Source organism: Marmota flaviventris, chromosome 6 (assembly GCF_047511675.1).
Source record: "Marmota flaviventris isolate mMarFla1 chromosome 6, mMarFla1.hap1, whole genome shotgun sequence".
Taxonomy (NCBI): domain Eukaryota; kingdom Metazoa; phylum Chordata; class Mammalia; order Rodentia; family Sciuridae; genus Marmota; species Marmota flaviventris.
In genome coordinates, this window is record NC_092503.1 from 22,727,348 (window position 1) to 22,742,151 (window position 14,804).

Here is a 14,804-nt window from a genome sequence, read left to right on the forward strand (position 1 = left end):
ATCCTTTCAGAGCTCTCTGTGATTCCTTCTGGAAATACATGCAAATTTTATTAAAAATAGAATCTCTAGTTTTCATTATGCAACAGTACCTTCAAGAAGCCAGTTGAAATTTAGACTCCACGTTAGTACAGTTTCATGGTCCCTGGGAAGAGCAGATCAAATCTGCAGACAACAGTTGGTGAGCTGAGCTCAGCCTATGTACACTAGAGATTTCTGATGCACTCTGGTGCCAGGATTGTAAAAATAGAGTAGAATCTTGCAATGAAGAATTCTATTATCAGTTATACTTCTTTTAGCAAATGTAAAGCCATGTGTGCATATGTACATTTTACATGATGTAATGTTAACTCAAGATGCATGATGATTCTACTATATTCATATGCTTTTTGGATGTTCCTTGACTGAAGGCTATACTAAAATGCAAAGCAATGATGCACAGGTCTGCACCTCTTTGGGGCTTCTGGAAGCCCCCAAATTTATAGACCCTGTGTCTATAAATTAACATTTAATAGCAGAGCAAATTCCATTTTGAATTCCATATAGAATTATATTTGTTTATAGTGCTGAATCTATTATCAAGTTCTTCCAGGTATTTTACTGCATACATTTCCCAGGCTTTGTAGAAGTAAAATTGAATAATTGTAAAATACCCTCAATAAAAGTTTTCCATGTAGTGCTTATATTTTAGTTTGATATATAACATGCTAAGAGTATTTGAATACGCTGAATTCTCCTTTTGTAAACAGGTATAAGTCAAATGAAGATTATGTATATGTCAGAGGACGTGGACGTGGAAAGTATATTTGTGAGGAATGTGGGATTCGCTGTAAGAAGCCAAGCATGCTCAAAAAACACATCCGCACTCATACTGATGTTCGGCCTTACGTATGCAAGTTATGTAACTTTGCCTTCAAAACGAAAGGTACAAATCTGATTTTGTGGGAAGGAAGAAATACTTTTCTGATGATGGCTTAGGACTCTGAATACTGTTTTGTAACTCCCATTTATCAAGAGTAAGATGGCTTTGTGAAAATATGACTGCATGAAATGTATTTTGTCCCTCCTGTTGGTGATCAGAGGATACATGTGAGACTGTGAGGCTCCTTTTATGACTAATTAAGAGCTTTAGACTTAGGTCCAGGCCGGTTGTCTCTGAAGGAAGTGGCTAAGAATTGCCTGGGTAGCTATTACTTCATGCTGGAAATGTTATGTGGTCTAGATAATACTCACACCAGTATTGAAATTATGCAGGGAGATGATACATGCAGAGGCAATTGAAAAGCAAAGCAGCAGCTGGAAAGAAAACATGTGCCCATGGTCAGTTTCAAGATTATAAATAATGTAGAGATCCACAGACTCCCAGGTGGGCCCCTCTATCAGTTGCATTAATTATGCATAGAAATCTGATAGCTTCCACTCTGTATATTTATCAGCACAGAGACAATTTCTTACTCTAAGGCCACAACTTTTCATCTCAGAAAACTAGGACTTGCCTTGAAATAATATTTTTATTTCAATTTTTAAAAATCTGTTTTAACAAGTAGATTCATATAAACATGTTTTACTCAGGAAGATTGCTTCAGTTGTATTTCCATTATTTTAAAAAATCATGAAAATATGTATAAGCCTGGTGTTCTCAAAAAAGAGACAGTAGCAGATTAAAGGTTGCTTGATTTATAGTTTCATTTTTAAATTTGTGGTTGCTTGATTTTTGTATATGGAAATATGTTTTACTTTAGGTCTAACTTTTCTTGCATGCACCCCCTCCCCATCAACCTCATATCATTTACAATTTTTTAATGCTTCAAATTTGCCTATTGAGTTATCTTCTCCAATATCCACCAAGAAAGATAAATATCAAATAAAATAAAATGTACCATATCCTCTTACATCCCCCAATCCTAAATTGTTATTATTGATTTGGCAGAAGTGAAAATGTATAGCCTCTCCACATATTTGTTTCTTCTTTATTAAAAATGTATTTATGCTTCAGGTATGTCTTATTTGAAGGTAACAAAAAGGAGATCATTCATTTACACTTCAAAATAAATAAACATAAGATCCTTTAAATAGTATCCAACTTTGCAAAATCAAACCTTTATTTAGAGCTTTACTGAGAGATTCCCCCAGGGATTAGAAAATGAAAACATTAATTTGGGGACATACTGCAAGTTCACTAGACATTGTAAATGACATGTCTTTGTTGGGCATATGAGTTGTTGCAGGCATACATTAGTTGTGTGAAAATTGGTGAGGAAATGACACATTTCTAGATATTTCCAAACATCAAATTAAATCTGGCTCTGTACCCTCGATCCCAGAGTTTTAGTAAGAAATTATTCATTCCTGGTCATTAATGGAGTTTTCTTACCCTTTGAGAGTGTGCAAACATCTCAGAACCTTAGAGTTGAGCAAAGCATCCTGGGAAACCCCACCAGTTTTTGCTCTGTCTGAAGTGCCTGTTTTTCCAAACCATGTCGTCATCATTGTCATTGTTGTCTGAACACAGATGAAACCCAGTTGTTGGGACAATTCCTTCTCCTTGCCTCTGCCACTCTCTCCCCCTCCCTGTCCTGATCCACTCCTTCAGAAGTTCAGCAAACCAAAGACAGGTTGGGATCCTTTCAGATTCTTATTTTAGCTGCAATCTTGCTCTGAAGAAGGGAGCCCAAAGTTCAATTACCTCCTTAGAATGCCTGGACAGGAAATATAGTAGAAAAGACACATTAAAATCAAATACAGTTATCCTTCAGCACCTGGGGAGATTAATTCTAGGATCCCCACAGGTACCAACCTCCAATAATGCTCAAGTCCCTTACATAAAATTAAAATGATATAATATTTGCATATAACTCATGCACATCTTCCTGTATACTTCAAATCATTTCTAGGTTACTTATAATACTTAATACAATGTAGATGCCATGTAAACTGTTATTTTATTATATTGTTTAGGGAATAATGACAAGAAGAAAGTTCATACATGTTTATTATAGATACAATTTTTTTCAAATATCCTTGATACTTGAGTGGTTGAATCCACAGATGCAGAGGGCTGACTGTAAGTTATCTCACCACATTAGCATCCATATTTAGAAACATACATGGTATACTTAGCCTCTGGTAGATGCTGATGATTTCCATTGAGTTAATTAATTTACAGGTTTAAGAATTGAAATGTCTGTTAAAGTTTTGAGCTCTTTAAAACTTCTCGTTATAATGTTTTTGATAAGAAGAGCAATGAGGGCCTGGAAATATTTATGTTTAGAGTTATCAAAATTGTACATAAAATTCATAGATATAGAAGCAGCAGGTAAATTGTAAAATAGTAAACAGTGGTATCCCAGCTTAGAATTATGACTTTTAACATTAATAGTAATCTAAAAACGCCCATAATGGGGATAAACTATTTCATCAAAGTGAAATAGTTTCCACCTAGATTTCAGGGAACCTACTCTTAAAAATAAAGCATTTGTCATTACATACGTATATTAGTACATACATTGGTACATTGCTAAAGCATTATCAAAAGGCACAGATAATAATATAGCTAATTTCATCAAAGTGGACCCCTTATATCTGAATTGATTCCTGGATTCTTTTTTGATAAGTTGTACGACATATAATTATATATATATATATGTATGTGTGTATTTGTTCCTTGTCTTCCATAGATCTTGGGTCAAGGGTGATTGGATAAGTGTTTTTCAAATTTTCTCATATTCCATATAGAAATTATTTAAGTCCAGAGAGAGTGATAGAGATATGTATATACACACATGTACACATAAGTATGTAGACATATAATTATACGTAGATCTTTATAACATATTCAACACGAAACCTTTCTTTTTTCTTAGAATGGTGGAAATCTCAATCTAAATAAAAAGGGCATACTGCTGCTCCAGAAGTTCAGAAACTGCTGATGCAAAGTTCACTAACATACGCCAGCCAGAATGATGCTAAATGCCAGCAATAATGCTCCCTATAAGGAGTTAGTTAAGCAGGTCTATGTATCTTTGAACCCACATACATGGTTGACTGGCATAAGAGTTTGTGTATTTTTTCTTTGACTGGTGAGGATCCTTGAAGGTTGACCTATATCGCATCAGTGCCAGAAGGTCTGGAGTCCATTGAGTGTGCCGAGTGTATTTCCTTCTGAGGTTTTTCCCATCTGTGTGATTCAGCCTATGTCACCTGTCTATGTGAAGTCCTGGGAGCCTGGCCTTTTTGGTAAAAGTTAGGTCCCTTCTCAGGCAGGAAAGCCTCAGATCCCCAGTCTTGCTACTCTTGGGAAGACATGATCCTGGATTTCTGTACTTCTAGGATAAACAAAACCTGATATTGGGCCAAATCTTTCAGGGACTGGTATCTTCAGAAATTGTTCTGAAGAGGCAATCGATAGAAACAAATCTATGTTTTCCCATATAAGTTCATTTCACATTGTATTTTGGAGTGATCATCACATTTAGGTAATGGATCAATTTCTCTCTTTGTTTTGCTGTGTGTTTTAGGAAATCTAACAAAACATATGAAATCTAAAGCACACATGAAAAAATGCCTGGAGTTGGGAGTCTCAATGACATCAGTGGATGATACAGAAACTGAGGAAGCAGGTATGTCATAATTTGACCAACTGACCCCCTCACTGCGCTCACCGATGCTCTAAGGCTGAGGTGATAAAATAAAAACATTTTTAAAAAGTGATTGCCTTTCATTTTAATAAACACTAAATATAGACAATAAATCTGACATATTGAATTGCTTAAAACCTGATGAGGAGAAAGAAAAGCATTTCAGTTGTGACTCTTGATGGGGGGGACAAAGGCCCTACTGTGAACATACATACTTCTGAAGGACATATATTGCAGGTGATTTTTGATAGCGATTTAAATGTTATAATGTTTTAGGGAAAATTCAAAAAGCATTTTAATGTGTTGTTATTCCATTAAAAGAAAATCAAGTAGAAAAAAAAAATCCATCATTAACCTCAGTAGGGAACTTGGGGGTGGGTGAAGCCTCCTGAGATGCACCAATTGTCTGAAAGTTTTTACCTGAATCTGGAGGGACAGGTTGTTCTTTTCCTCGAGCATCATCAGTAACAACTTATCTGTACCCATTTGTTGAGGGTTTTCTATGAGCAGATACTACTCAGGAGTACTGATTGTAGGGTGAGGATAAAACCAAACTGCTGCATAGAAATGCCAGAGCTGGTGCAGGGTCAAGAAAGTACCCCATGAGAGTTACAAGAGGGCAGAGACATCACTGTCTCTGATGGCCAGAGAGCTAAGCAAAGCTTTTGGAAAGAGATAAATAAGCTTCTAACTTCGTCATGTGGATCTTGGTCTCTGATGTCTTTGTTTAATTGTTTCAGAAAATATGGAAGATTTACACAAAGCGGCTGAGAAGCATAGCATGTCCAGCATTTCAACAGATCACCAGTTCTCAGATGCCGAGGAATCGGATGGTGAGGATGGAGATGATAATGATGACGACGACGATGATGATGATGACTTCGATGACCAGGGAGATTTGACACCGAAAACAAGATCAAGAAGCACCAGTCCTCAGCCTCCTCGATTCTCCTCCTTGCCTGTGAATGTTGGCGCAGTACCCCACGGGGTGCCTTCCGATAGCTCCCTGGGGCATTCTTCACTGATCAGCTATTTGGTTACTTTGCCAAGTATTCAGGTGACTCAACTCATGACACCCAGTGACTCTTGTGAAGATACTCAGATGACAGAATATCAGAGGCTATTCCAGAGCAAAAGAACAGACTCAGAAGCAGACAAGGACAGGCTGGACATCCCCAGTTCTATGGACGAGGAGTGCATGCTGTCCTCAGAGCCAAGCTCCTCCCCAAGGGACTTCTCTCCTTCCAGCCGCCATTCCTCACCAGGCTATGATTCTTCCCCCTGTCGAGATAACTCACCAAAGAGGTATCTGATACCCAAAGGAGATTTATCACCCAGAAGACATTTATCACCTAGGAGAGACCTGTCACCCATGAGGCATCTGTCACCAAGAAAGGAAGCTGCATTGAGGAGAGAGATGTCCCAAAGAGATGTTTCACCAAGAAGGCATCTATCCCCCAGAAGGCCACTGTCTCCAGGGAAGGACATCGCAGCAAGAAGAGACCTCTCTCCCAGAAGAGAGAGAAGATACATGACCACCATAAGAGCACCATCTCCCAGAAGGGCTTTATATCATAACCCGCCATTATCCATGGGGCAGTATTTGCAAGCAGAGCCAATTGTATTGGGGCCTCCTGTAAGTATATCTGGCTTTCTCTTCCTAGTATACAAGTTGTAGCACAGTGGAGCCTCCTGATGCCATGCTAGTATGGCATTTATTAAAACATGATGTAGACTTGGTTGCTGAGAATAGCAGAAAACATTTTTGTCACAAGCTGTTGTCAGGAATCTGACTATGGCATTGCTCCAAGTGCAGTATTGCATCAGAGCAATAGTGCATTTCTAGCCAGGAATGGGTGAGGCCTTTTGAAGGCTTTCTAAGCTTAACTAATTACAGACATGAGTTGAAACCTTTTCATGAGTTAAAAAAAAAAAAAAAAAAAAAAAGTGAAGCCATTGGAATGGTTGACTGCATAGCCAGACACTCACAGGGACTTATAGGTGTCAGGGATCTGCACTCTCCACCAGGTAAGGACTCTTATTGATCATCATCCTTGGTTTCCCAAAATTTTTTTTTTCCTATTAAACTCCTTACCTTGCACAATGGGAGTGGACATGTGAAACTTGTCAGGCACTGGAGTGAGAGTGCAGATCCAAGAGAATGGGAAGTCAGGAGAGCCAAGGGAGAGATTTCTAGCACAGGCCCTTATTATAAACTGAAGAACAGCAGCAAGGGTCACAGACTACATTTCAGCAGCTGGTTTAATGCAATGCATAGATAAACCCCTCTTCTGCCTGGTTCCCTGGCGTGGCAGACAGTGATGTCTCTTTCTGCTATGTGAAGGATATGAAAATGAACTTAGCATAGACAGAGTCATGGTGTCTTTAGAGACTTTTTTTTTTTTTTTTTTTGCTTTAAGCGTATTTTTAGTTTCCTGGTCCCTACTATTTGTTGTATTCTTGGCTCAGGATTTCTCTCCTGAGCATCAGCTCTCTTCTTCCCAGCCAGTAGAAGCACTGCCAACCCCCGGCTCATCTCATCCCTGCCCTGGTGGCCAGTTTCCTCCCTGTCTTCACTTTCTGCCACCCTGAATCATAACACAAGCTCAGGTTGTCATTTTTAAACTCTAGGGAAGCTCCCTGCTTCACTCCACTCCCCAGGCCCCCTCAACAACCTCTTTTCAAAGCCTGGGTGCCATCTTCTTCATGGTACAAATCCTGCAGAGACATGCACAGCCGTCAGGAAGTCATTTATTCGCCAAGCCCATAAATTAGCAAGCTAAGAAAAAGAGCTACATTTCTACAGGTTTTGTATCTTGGCAAGAGTGGAAAGGAGGGATCTTCTTCAGTTTAGGCCAATGCAGCATGAATAGAGAGCAGTAAATCCCTTGCATTGTGGGATGGCAGGTCTGGGGCTGGTGTCAAATGCTGTCTCTGATAGAGACACAATCCTGCTGGCAGGGTGCAGTAGAGGAGCTTTTTCCTGCCATCCCCTGCTGCTCTTGTTCCAGCATTGGCCAGGTGCATTGAGACCATGCCTGTGGAAGGCTGTGGAGCATATTTAGTGAATTTCCATCATAAAAAGCAAGCTGGTAGTGCACGCATGCTGTGGTTATTTTTTTTTTTTTAAAGGCAACCCATGACCAACTCAGGCAAAGGAATTGAAGGAATGGACCAAGGGAATTCATCTGATTTTTAGATATGTGTTCAAAAAGTTGTTTTTGGAAGGAGACTTGTTTTATTGGTTGCTGAGTTTGACCCAGATTTTCAGTATTTGTTTCTCTTGCTTCATTTTTTTTTTAAATCAACTCACCTGAATATTAAGTAGAATTGTTAAACTTGACCATTGATGAAGGTTTTGGTCTATTGCCTAGTTAATTCTCATTAGAGATGGATAGCCTGCTCTCTCTCTCTGTGTGTGTGTGTGTGTGTGTGTGTGTGTGTGTTTCGTGATACATTTATTGAGATGAAGATTAAGAGAGAAATGTGATTCGGATCCATAAGGTTATGAGGTATCAGCCTTGAGACATGGACCAGAGATGTAACTGGATGTCACAAGCATGTAAAGCCAAGCTTACAAAACAGGCAAGGGAAGCCATGATAGTGAATATAATCAAATAAAAGGGGGTTTATAGGATAAAACTATCATATTAAAAAGGCAGACAAAAAGGACACAGGACTCCCAATTTCGTAAGCTGTCTTAGTCTATTTTCTGCTGCTCTGACTAGATATCACAGACTAGGTAATTTGCAAAGAACAGAGGTTTATTTGGCTCATGGTTCTGGATGCACAGAGGTCCCAGGGCAAGGTGCCAGGGTCTGCTCAGCATCTGGTGAGGGCCTTCTTGCTGCAACATAGCATGGCAGAGGATGGTGCACAGTGAGATAGAGCATGCTTACTAACTTGGGTCTCTCTTCTTCTTTTTACAAAGCCACTGATATAGTCATGGAAGCCCCACCCTCATGATCTCATCTAATTTCTTAAAAAAAATTTTTTTTGGTTATACATGATACTAGAATATATTTTGATATATTTATGCAAGTGTGGATTATATTTTACAATGAAGGAATAGACCTGAGAATCCTCCATCAAGCAGAGATAGTGATCCCCATAATTTCTCATTTTATGTTTTCTCACCTTTTTAAGGGACAGAGGAGAACAAGATTCCTGTGGCCCGAGCAAAATAGACCTGACAGTACTGGGAGAAGTATTTCTTCTGATTATTGTGTTAGATAAAGGCTTCACCTTCTTTCATAATTATGAAATATCTATGGATAATAGAAAAATAATCCCCTTTAATGAACATTCTGTTAGCCATGCCTTTTCTTTTGCTTAACATTGCTAGAAGCCTCAGGGGGCAGTGACTATGGCATGAAGGGATCTTGGAGCCCAGTGTGTCATATTGATTCTTGCTTGGTCTGGACTTACAGACTCAGGGGCAGATTGAGAGGACATATGATACATGCCACCGATATGCCTACCACCTTGCCATTATTGCCCTAACTCCTTCTGGTTAGTTTTCATTTTTAGAAAAATGGGAGTAAAAGTGAAGAGTCTTTTATACATTCGTTCAGTAAATATTTTTGAGGATCTATCATGTGTGACTCAAGGATGGAATAATGTTATAGTTTCTAACCTTAACTCTTTTTTTAAATCAAAAACATTTTCTTTTCCATCCTCAAGTTTTGGTAGATAAATGACAAAGAAAAAATAAGGAAGGAAGGAAGAAAATAAAGAAGGAAATAAGGAAGGGAGAATGAGAGAAAAATAAAAGTGTGTGATACAGATGAACATCGTGTCCAGTGAAAGAGTCATCAACCAGTGTCTCTCTCGTTGTCTGTGTGACCTTGGGCAAGTCTCTTGGCCTCTTGGCCACCGTTATACATCTGTCTGTGGCAGCCAGGGAGGTGAACTGTGCTGACTTCTATTCCAGGAAGAACATTCCATTTAGCTGTAAGGAATGAAGTGAGCTGACAGCCTCCTTCTGTTAGCACTTCAGGACACTTGGCAGGTTTCAAGTCAAGGTCACTTCCCTGCAGCACCCCGCACCCCAGCACCAGTGACCACAGATCAGTCACCTCTCCCTTTGCATTTGCTTGAGATACTCTCCTGCTCACTGCTGCCCCCAAGGAAGCACTTGCTCTTCTATCTCTTTCCTAGTCTTTCAGAGGAACCCTGATGACACACTGTGGAAAAGATGAATGAGAGAGTGTATGGGAAATGGTGATAAAGCTGTGTGTACTCTAGGTCTCTAATATGCATAAATACATGTATGCACACACACACACACACACCCTTAGCATCATCCACAGTTGAATTCAATAATCATTTTTTTCCCTGACAGGATTTTTCCTCTTGAGATTTAAATAGGATGGGTTTTTTTTTTTTTTTTCCTCAACATTGTGATAAGGTCCAAATTGCAAATTAATAGGATTGCAAATGGAGTAAAAACCAAAGTAAAGAAAAACATACATTATGCTAATTTGTTTGGAGGGTACAGGAGAGTAAAATGGGAAGAGAAGGATGTGTGGAAGTGCTGGACACCACGTGGAGCAAGGGAGACGGTGACATGGTGGAAATTCTATGTGTACACTCACTTCTATGGTTGCCATCATCTCAATTCTGACCAGGGCAGCTCTGAATTGGAAACTTTTATTATTAAGACAAGATCTTATTGGATTTAGAACATACGGAATGTATTCTAGTTTTAGAAGACAGATCATCACTCGCTTGGTCAGCCTGGAGTTGGGGATCTCAAATAGCTTGGCATAGAGGCACATCTCTCTCACTGTCCTCTGCCAGCCCCTTCCCCGAGGGCCCCAGTTCTGCACTCTGAAAAGGCGGGTGCAGTGGGTGACACAGAAGAGCAGCCAAAAGTAAAATGGAAAAACAACCACATTCCAATTTATTTTAGACTTTTAAATCTTTGGAAAGTGTGATTAAAAGAAAATTTATTTCATTATCTTGAAAGACTATTATCATAGGTATGAATGTTTCTTCTACCTTAACTGCCATTTGGTGAAGGAGACATCTCCTTTTCTAAACCAGAGCAAAGGCAAGAGAGATTTTGTGTGTATTTGCATTTAAATGATTCTTTCTTGTACTATAAAATTCCTACTTTCCATAGCTTATGAGGTCCTGGTGATTACAGGGTTGATGATTACACCATTTCTCCTGCATTTCCAGAAGAAGTCATTTGTTTCTAGCTTGAATAAGGTGTAGTCGACAGCAGACTAAATGCCAAGCATGGCACAGAGTTGTGGAGGTAATGCATAATTTATGGTTCCTGAGCCAGTCTCACAATCTAAATAGAACGAGATGAGTCCTTAGTGGTACAGAGCATTCCTTGAGTTTTAGACTGAAGCTTCCTTGAAATGAATTAGAATTTTTTTGATCTCTCTCCTGCATTACTACCACACTTGATAGGTTTATTTCTATCTTCAGTTCTCAAAACAAACAGTGGAGCTCCCTTTTAAATGATAGTCCATTAACAGAATGAATCATAGTAATTAAAATCTGATAATCTCATCAAAACCCGATAATAGGACAGTCAGAGCTGTATTTGGGTACAGAAACTTATTTAGAAAATAAATTCTTCATTTTCAGGACTGTGAAGAGGAAATATGGAATTTTGTACCTAAGTTTTAAATGTCTTTAGTTCACTAAAGACATTTAAGTGAAAATAACATCAACAAAGGATTTAAGACACAATCATCTTTGGTTCCTAGCTATGTGTTTGAGTATAGATACTTAACTGTCTAAAATAGTTAGGGTTAACAACTTCTTGGATGTGTAGTTTCCTTACAGAATTGACATTGATGTAAGATTTAAATAGCCTTGATTTGAGAAGGGTATTTTTTGCAGAGGCTGGTCTTCTACACTGAATATCTCTTGAGCAGGAAATTAGTGCTTTAGACCAACACCTTGTTCACTGGAGGAAGTAGTCTGAGTCTTTCCCATCGGCTTGTTATCCTTTCTGTGAGAAATTAAAAAAAAAAAAAACAGCCAATTTTCAGCTTGTCACTCTTAATTATACACATCAACTCTAAGAGAAATCTTAAAAATCAGCCCACTATATAAACAGATGGCACTTTTTAAAAAATTTCCTATTGAATTTAAAACGGTTATTAGTTTTTTGTTTTCGTTTTTGTTTTTGGCTTGGTAATTTTTTTTTCTGGTGACTATCCATTATTTTTTTAATTCTCTCTTATGAAGAAAACAGAGCTAAAATGTGTCTCTGTTCCCAATGGAAAGTACTGAATACTTCATCATCTTGCTGTTGAAAAACAAAAGTAACTTTTCACAGGCTGACACCTTCATTCAGGGACCAGAAAGGAGAAATCTGTTTTGTTTTGAAAAATGAGAATTTGATAAACGTGTAGTGCATTGTGGCCTGGGCATGAGTTAAAGAAGTATAGGCTTGACCCAAGAAAGGAGAGTGGTTGCATGTGAATTGTATGTTCTTTGTTTTCCTGTGCAGAACTTAAGAAGAGGATTACCTCAGGTTCCTTACTTCAGTCTCTATGGAGACCAAGAAGGTGCTTATGAACATCAAGGCTCCAGCCTTTTCCCTGAGGGTCCTACTGACTATGTCTTCAGTCATCTTCCACTCCACTCTCAGCAGCAAGTGCGAGCTCCTATCCCCATGGTGCCAGTTGGTGGGATCCAAATGGTTCACTCCATACCGCCGGCCCTTTCTGGTTTACATCCTCCACCTACATTGCCTCTGCCAATGGAGGGTCCTGAGGAGAAGAAAGGGGCGCCTGGGGAGCCCTTCCCCAAGGATCCCTATGCTCTCTCCAGGCAGCAGGAGAAGCACGCGCCTCACGTTTTGCAGTCATCTGGTCTACCGAGCACTCCCTCCTCGCCTCGGCTACTGATGAAACAGAGCACTTCGGAAGACAGCCTAAATGCAACAGAGCGGGAACAGGAGGAGAACATACAGACTTGTACAAAAGCCATTGCCTCTCTCCGGATTGCCACCGAAGAGGCTGCTCTGCTTGGGGCTGACCAGCCAGCCCGGGTGCAGGAGCCCCTCCAAAAACCCTTGGAAAGTGCACATGTTGGCATTAGACACTTTAGCGGGCCTGAGCCAGGTCAGCCCTGTACCTCAGCTGCCCACCCTGACTTGCATGATGGTGAAAAGGACAATTTTGGTACATCACAGACTGCATTGGCTCACTCCACGTTTCACAGCCAGAGTCCTGTGGATGAGAAACGGTTGGACTTCCACAGCAGCAAGGAGTTCTCTTCAAGCACAGAGGAAGGCCACAAGCCTTCATCAGGGAAGAGTCAGCTACATTGATCTAAGATGCATGGAGACTTTCATTTCCACATGGCCCCCCTTTTATTGTTTTTGTTTTCGTTTTTCTAGAAATAGAAGTAATCGAGTTTATAGCATGCCTGTCCTAAGTTACGGTAGTTTGCTATTATATATACTTTTGTTATTTCAAAAGAATTAGGTAAATTACCAAGTCATCATGAGCCTGACCAAAACAAAATTTGAAATTAACCTATTGGGTCTGGTACTTTTAAAATTGTACAGATGTTTGTGCCTTTTCTTTACTTTGCTTATATTCTTATAAGCATTTTTTAGCAGTAATTTGTACATATTTTAGAATTTGTGTATCTGCTTTGTAATAAATGTAATTTCTTTCCTTTTTTGGACACTTGGATCTAAATGATGTAAAGCAAAACAGCATCAATATATATGTGAGGTTGCACTAAAACATATTTTTATATGATAAAAACTGAACAGCTTTTATGTACAGCTCTGATTCTGTAATACTAATATTTATTTACTTTGTTTCATAAATTGTACATTTTTTCTTAATGTTGTGGATTGCTTTTCTATGTGAAGCATGGGATTTACTGTTGCGTAACTAGAACAACAATGTACATTGTAAACAAGATATTTAAACTAGAGTACCTTATTCTGCACTTATGCATTAGTTACAAAAAAAGATAAAGGATGTATCAGTCAGTTCTTAAATCTTGTAAATTTTTTTTGTCTCTTGTTTGCCGGATTGACTATAACTTAAGTGCTGATTGTGATTTTAAACTGATAGTACCTTAAAGCATTAAAGTAAACAATGTGCTATTGTGAGTTTTTTCAAAGCTTTATAAAACAGTTATAAATAATATTAAAAGTATTTGGTCTTATGTGAACATGTTGATCTATATACTCATCTAAAAATATGGGAAAACATTCCGCCCCATGTAAATATGTACAAGTGCATCACTGGTACAATTTTATGTAACTCAGTTGGACACTAGGTTGCCACAGACCTATGCTAGGGTGTCTTTAAAAATTAAAGTGACAAAGCACATGGGACTGTGTAGAGCTTGGTTATCGGCCGGCCCGGTGGCTTGGCAGGCAGTGCTGTGCGCTGCCCTTGGAGAAGACCTGGGCTTAGAGATCTCCCTGGTCCTTGCTGCACAGGATGGTGACTGAACTAAGGCTACACAGAGGGGCCACACTTGGACGCCCAGGAATCGATGCGGAAGCTGGGAAGGGGGTGGAGACCTCTCCCCATCTCTTCCCGTCAGCCTGACCACAAGGTAACAGGGTTAACATCTAAATGCATTAGGGGAAGTCACCTTCCCCTTTGTGTAGGGGAAAAGTGTCACACTCCTGGCTATCTCAGGGGGAACGTTAAAAAAAAGATTTCAAGGGAAAATGACCTGATGGGGGATGATATCTTTTGTATAGAACATTCAGAATGGTTTTGATTAGTGTTGAAGATGGGAAGAGCCTTTGTAGGTCCCAAAGAACAGAGAGGAGGGAGGGGGTACAGCAACATGTGCACCCACACGCACGCGTGTGTGCACGCACACACACAATCTGGGTTACCTTTGTGCTACATAGTGGATTATAATTCTGTGAAACCAAGTTTGTATATTGAATTACATTAAGGAGTGTTCTTTAAAAAGAGAAATAAATGTACAATTACATGCTTGAGGTGTCTAATTCTTATGTGTTTTACATTTTAATTTCTCGATTTTGTTTCTAAAGGAATTTTGATGCTGCTGACATACCATCTGTGCTTTTCATTGCTTGGCTCCACCCACCCTGTGGCATGCCGAGTATGGATGCTTTTAACAAGTGAGAGGATAATCATTGGCTTCCATTGGTCATCTGAGTATTACAGATAGTGGTCACCAAAGTGA

General features: G+C 39.3%; 1 protein-coding gene across 16 annotated transcripts in view; it reads left to right on the forward strand.

The window, feature by feature from the left end:
* The window catches only part of Hivep2 (HIVEP zinc finger 2), a 184,509-nt gene extending 169,916 nt beyond the window's left edge, over window positions 1-14,593 (forward strand). For all 16 annotated transcript variants that reach the window (XM_071612969.1, XM_071612980.1, XM_071612968.1 and 13 more), the window contains 4 exons: window positions 747-922; window positions 4,515-4,616; window positions 5,375-6,270; window positions 12,115-14,593. In XM_071612969.1, coding sequence (XP_071469070.1) covers window positions 747-922; window positions 4,515-4,616; window positions 5,375-6,270; window positions 12,115-12,939 — 1,999 coding nt within the window. In that variant the 3' untranslated portion in view covers window positions 12,940-14,593. The remainder of the gene's footprint in view (window positions 1-746; window positions 923-4,514; window positions 4,617-5,374; window positions 6,271-12,114) is intronic.
* The last annotated feature ends 211 nt before the right edge of the window (window positions 14,594-14,804 follow it).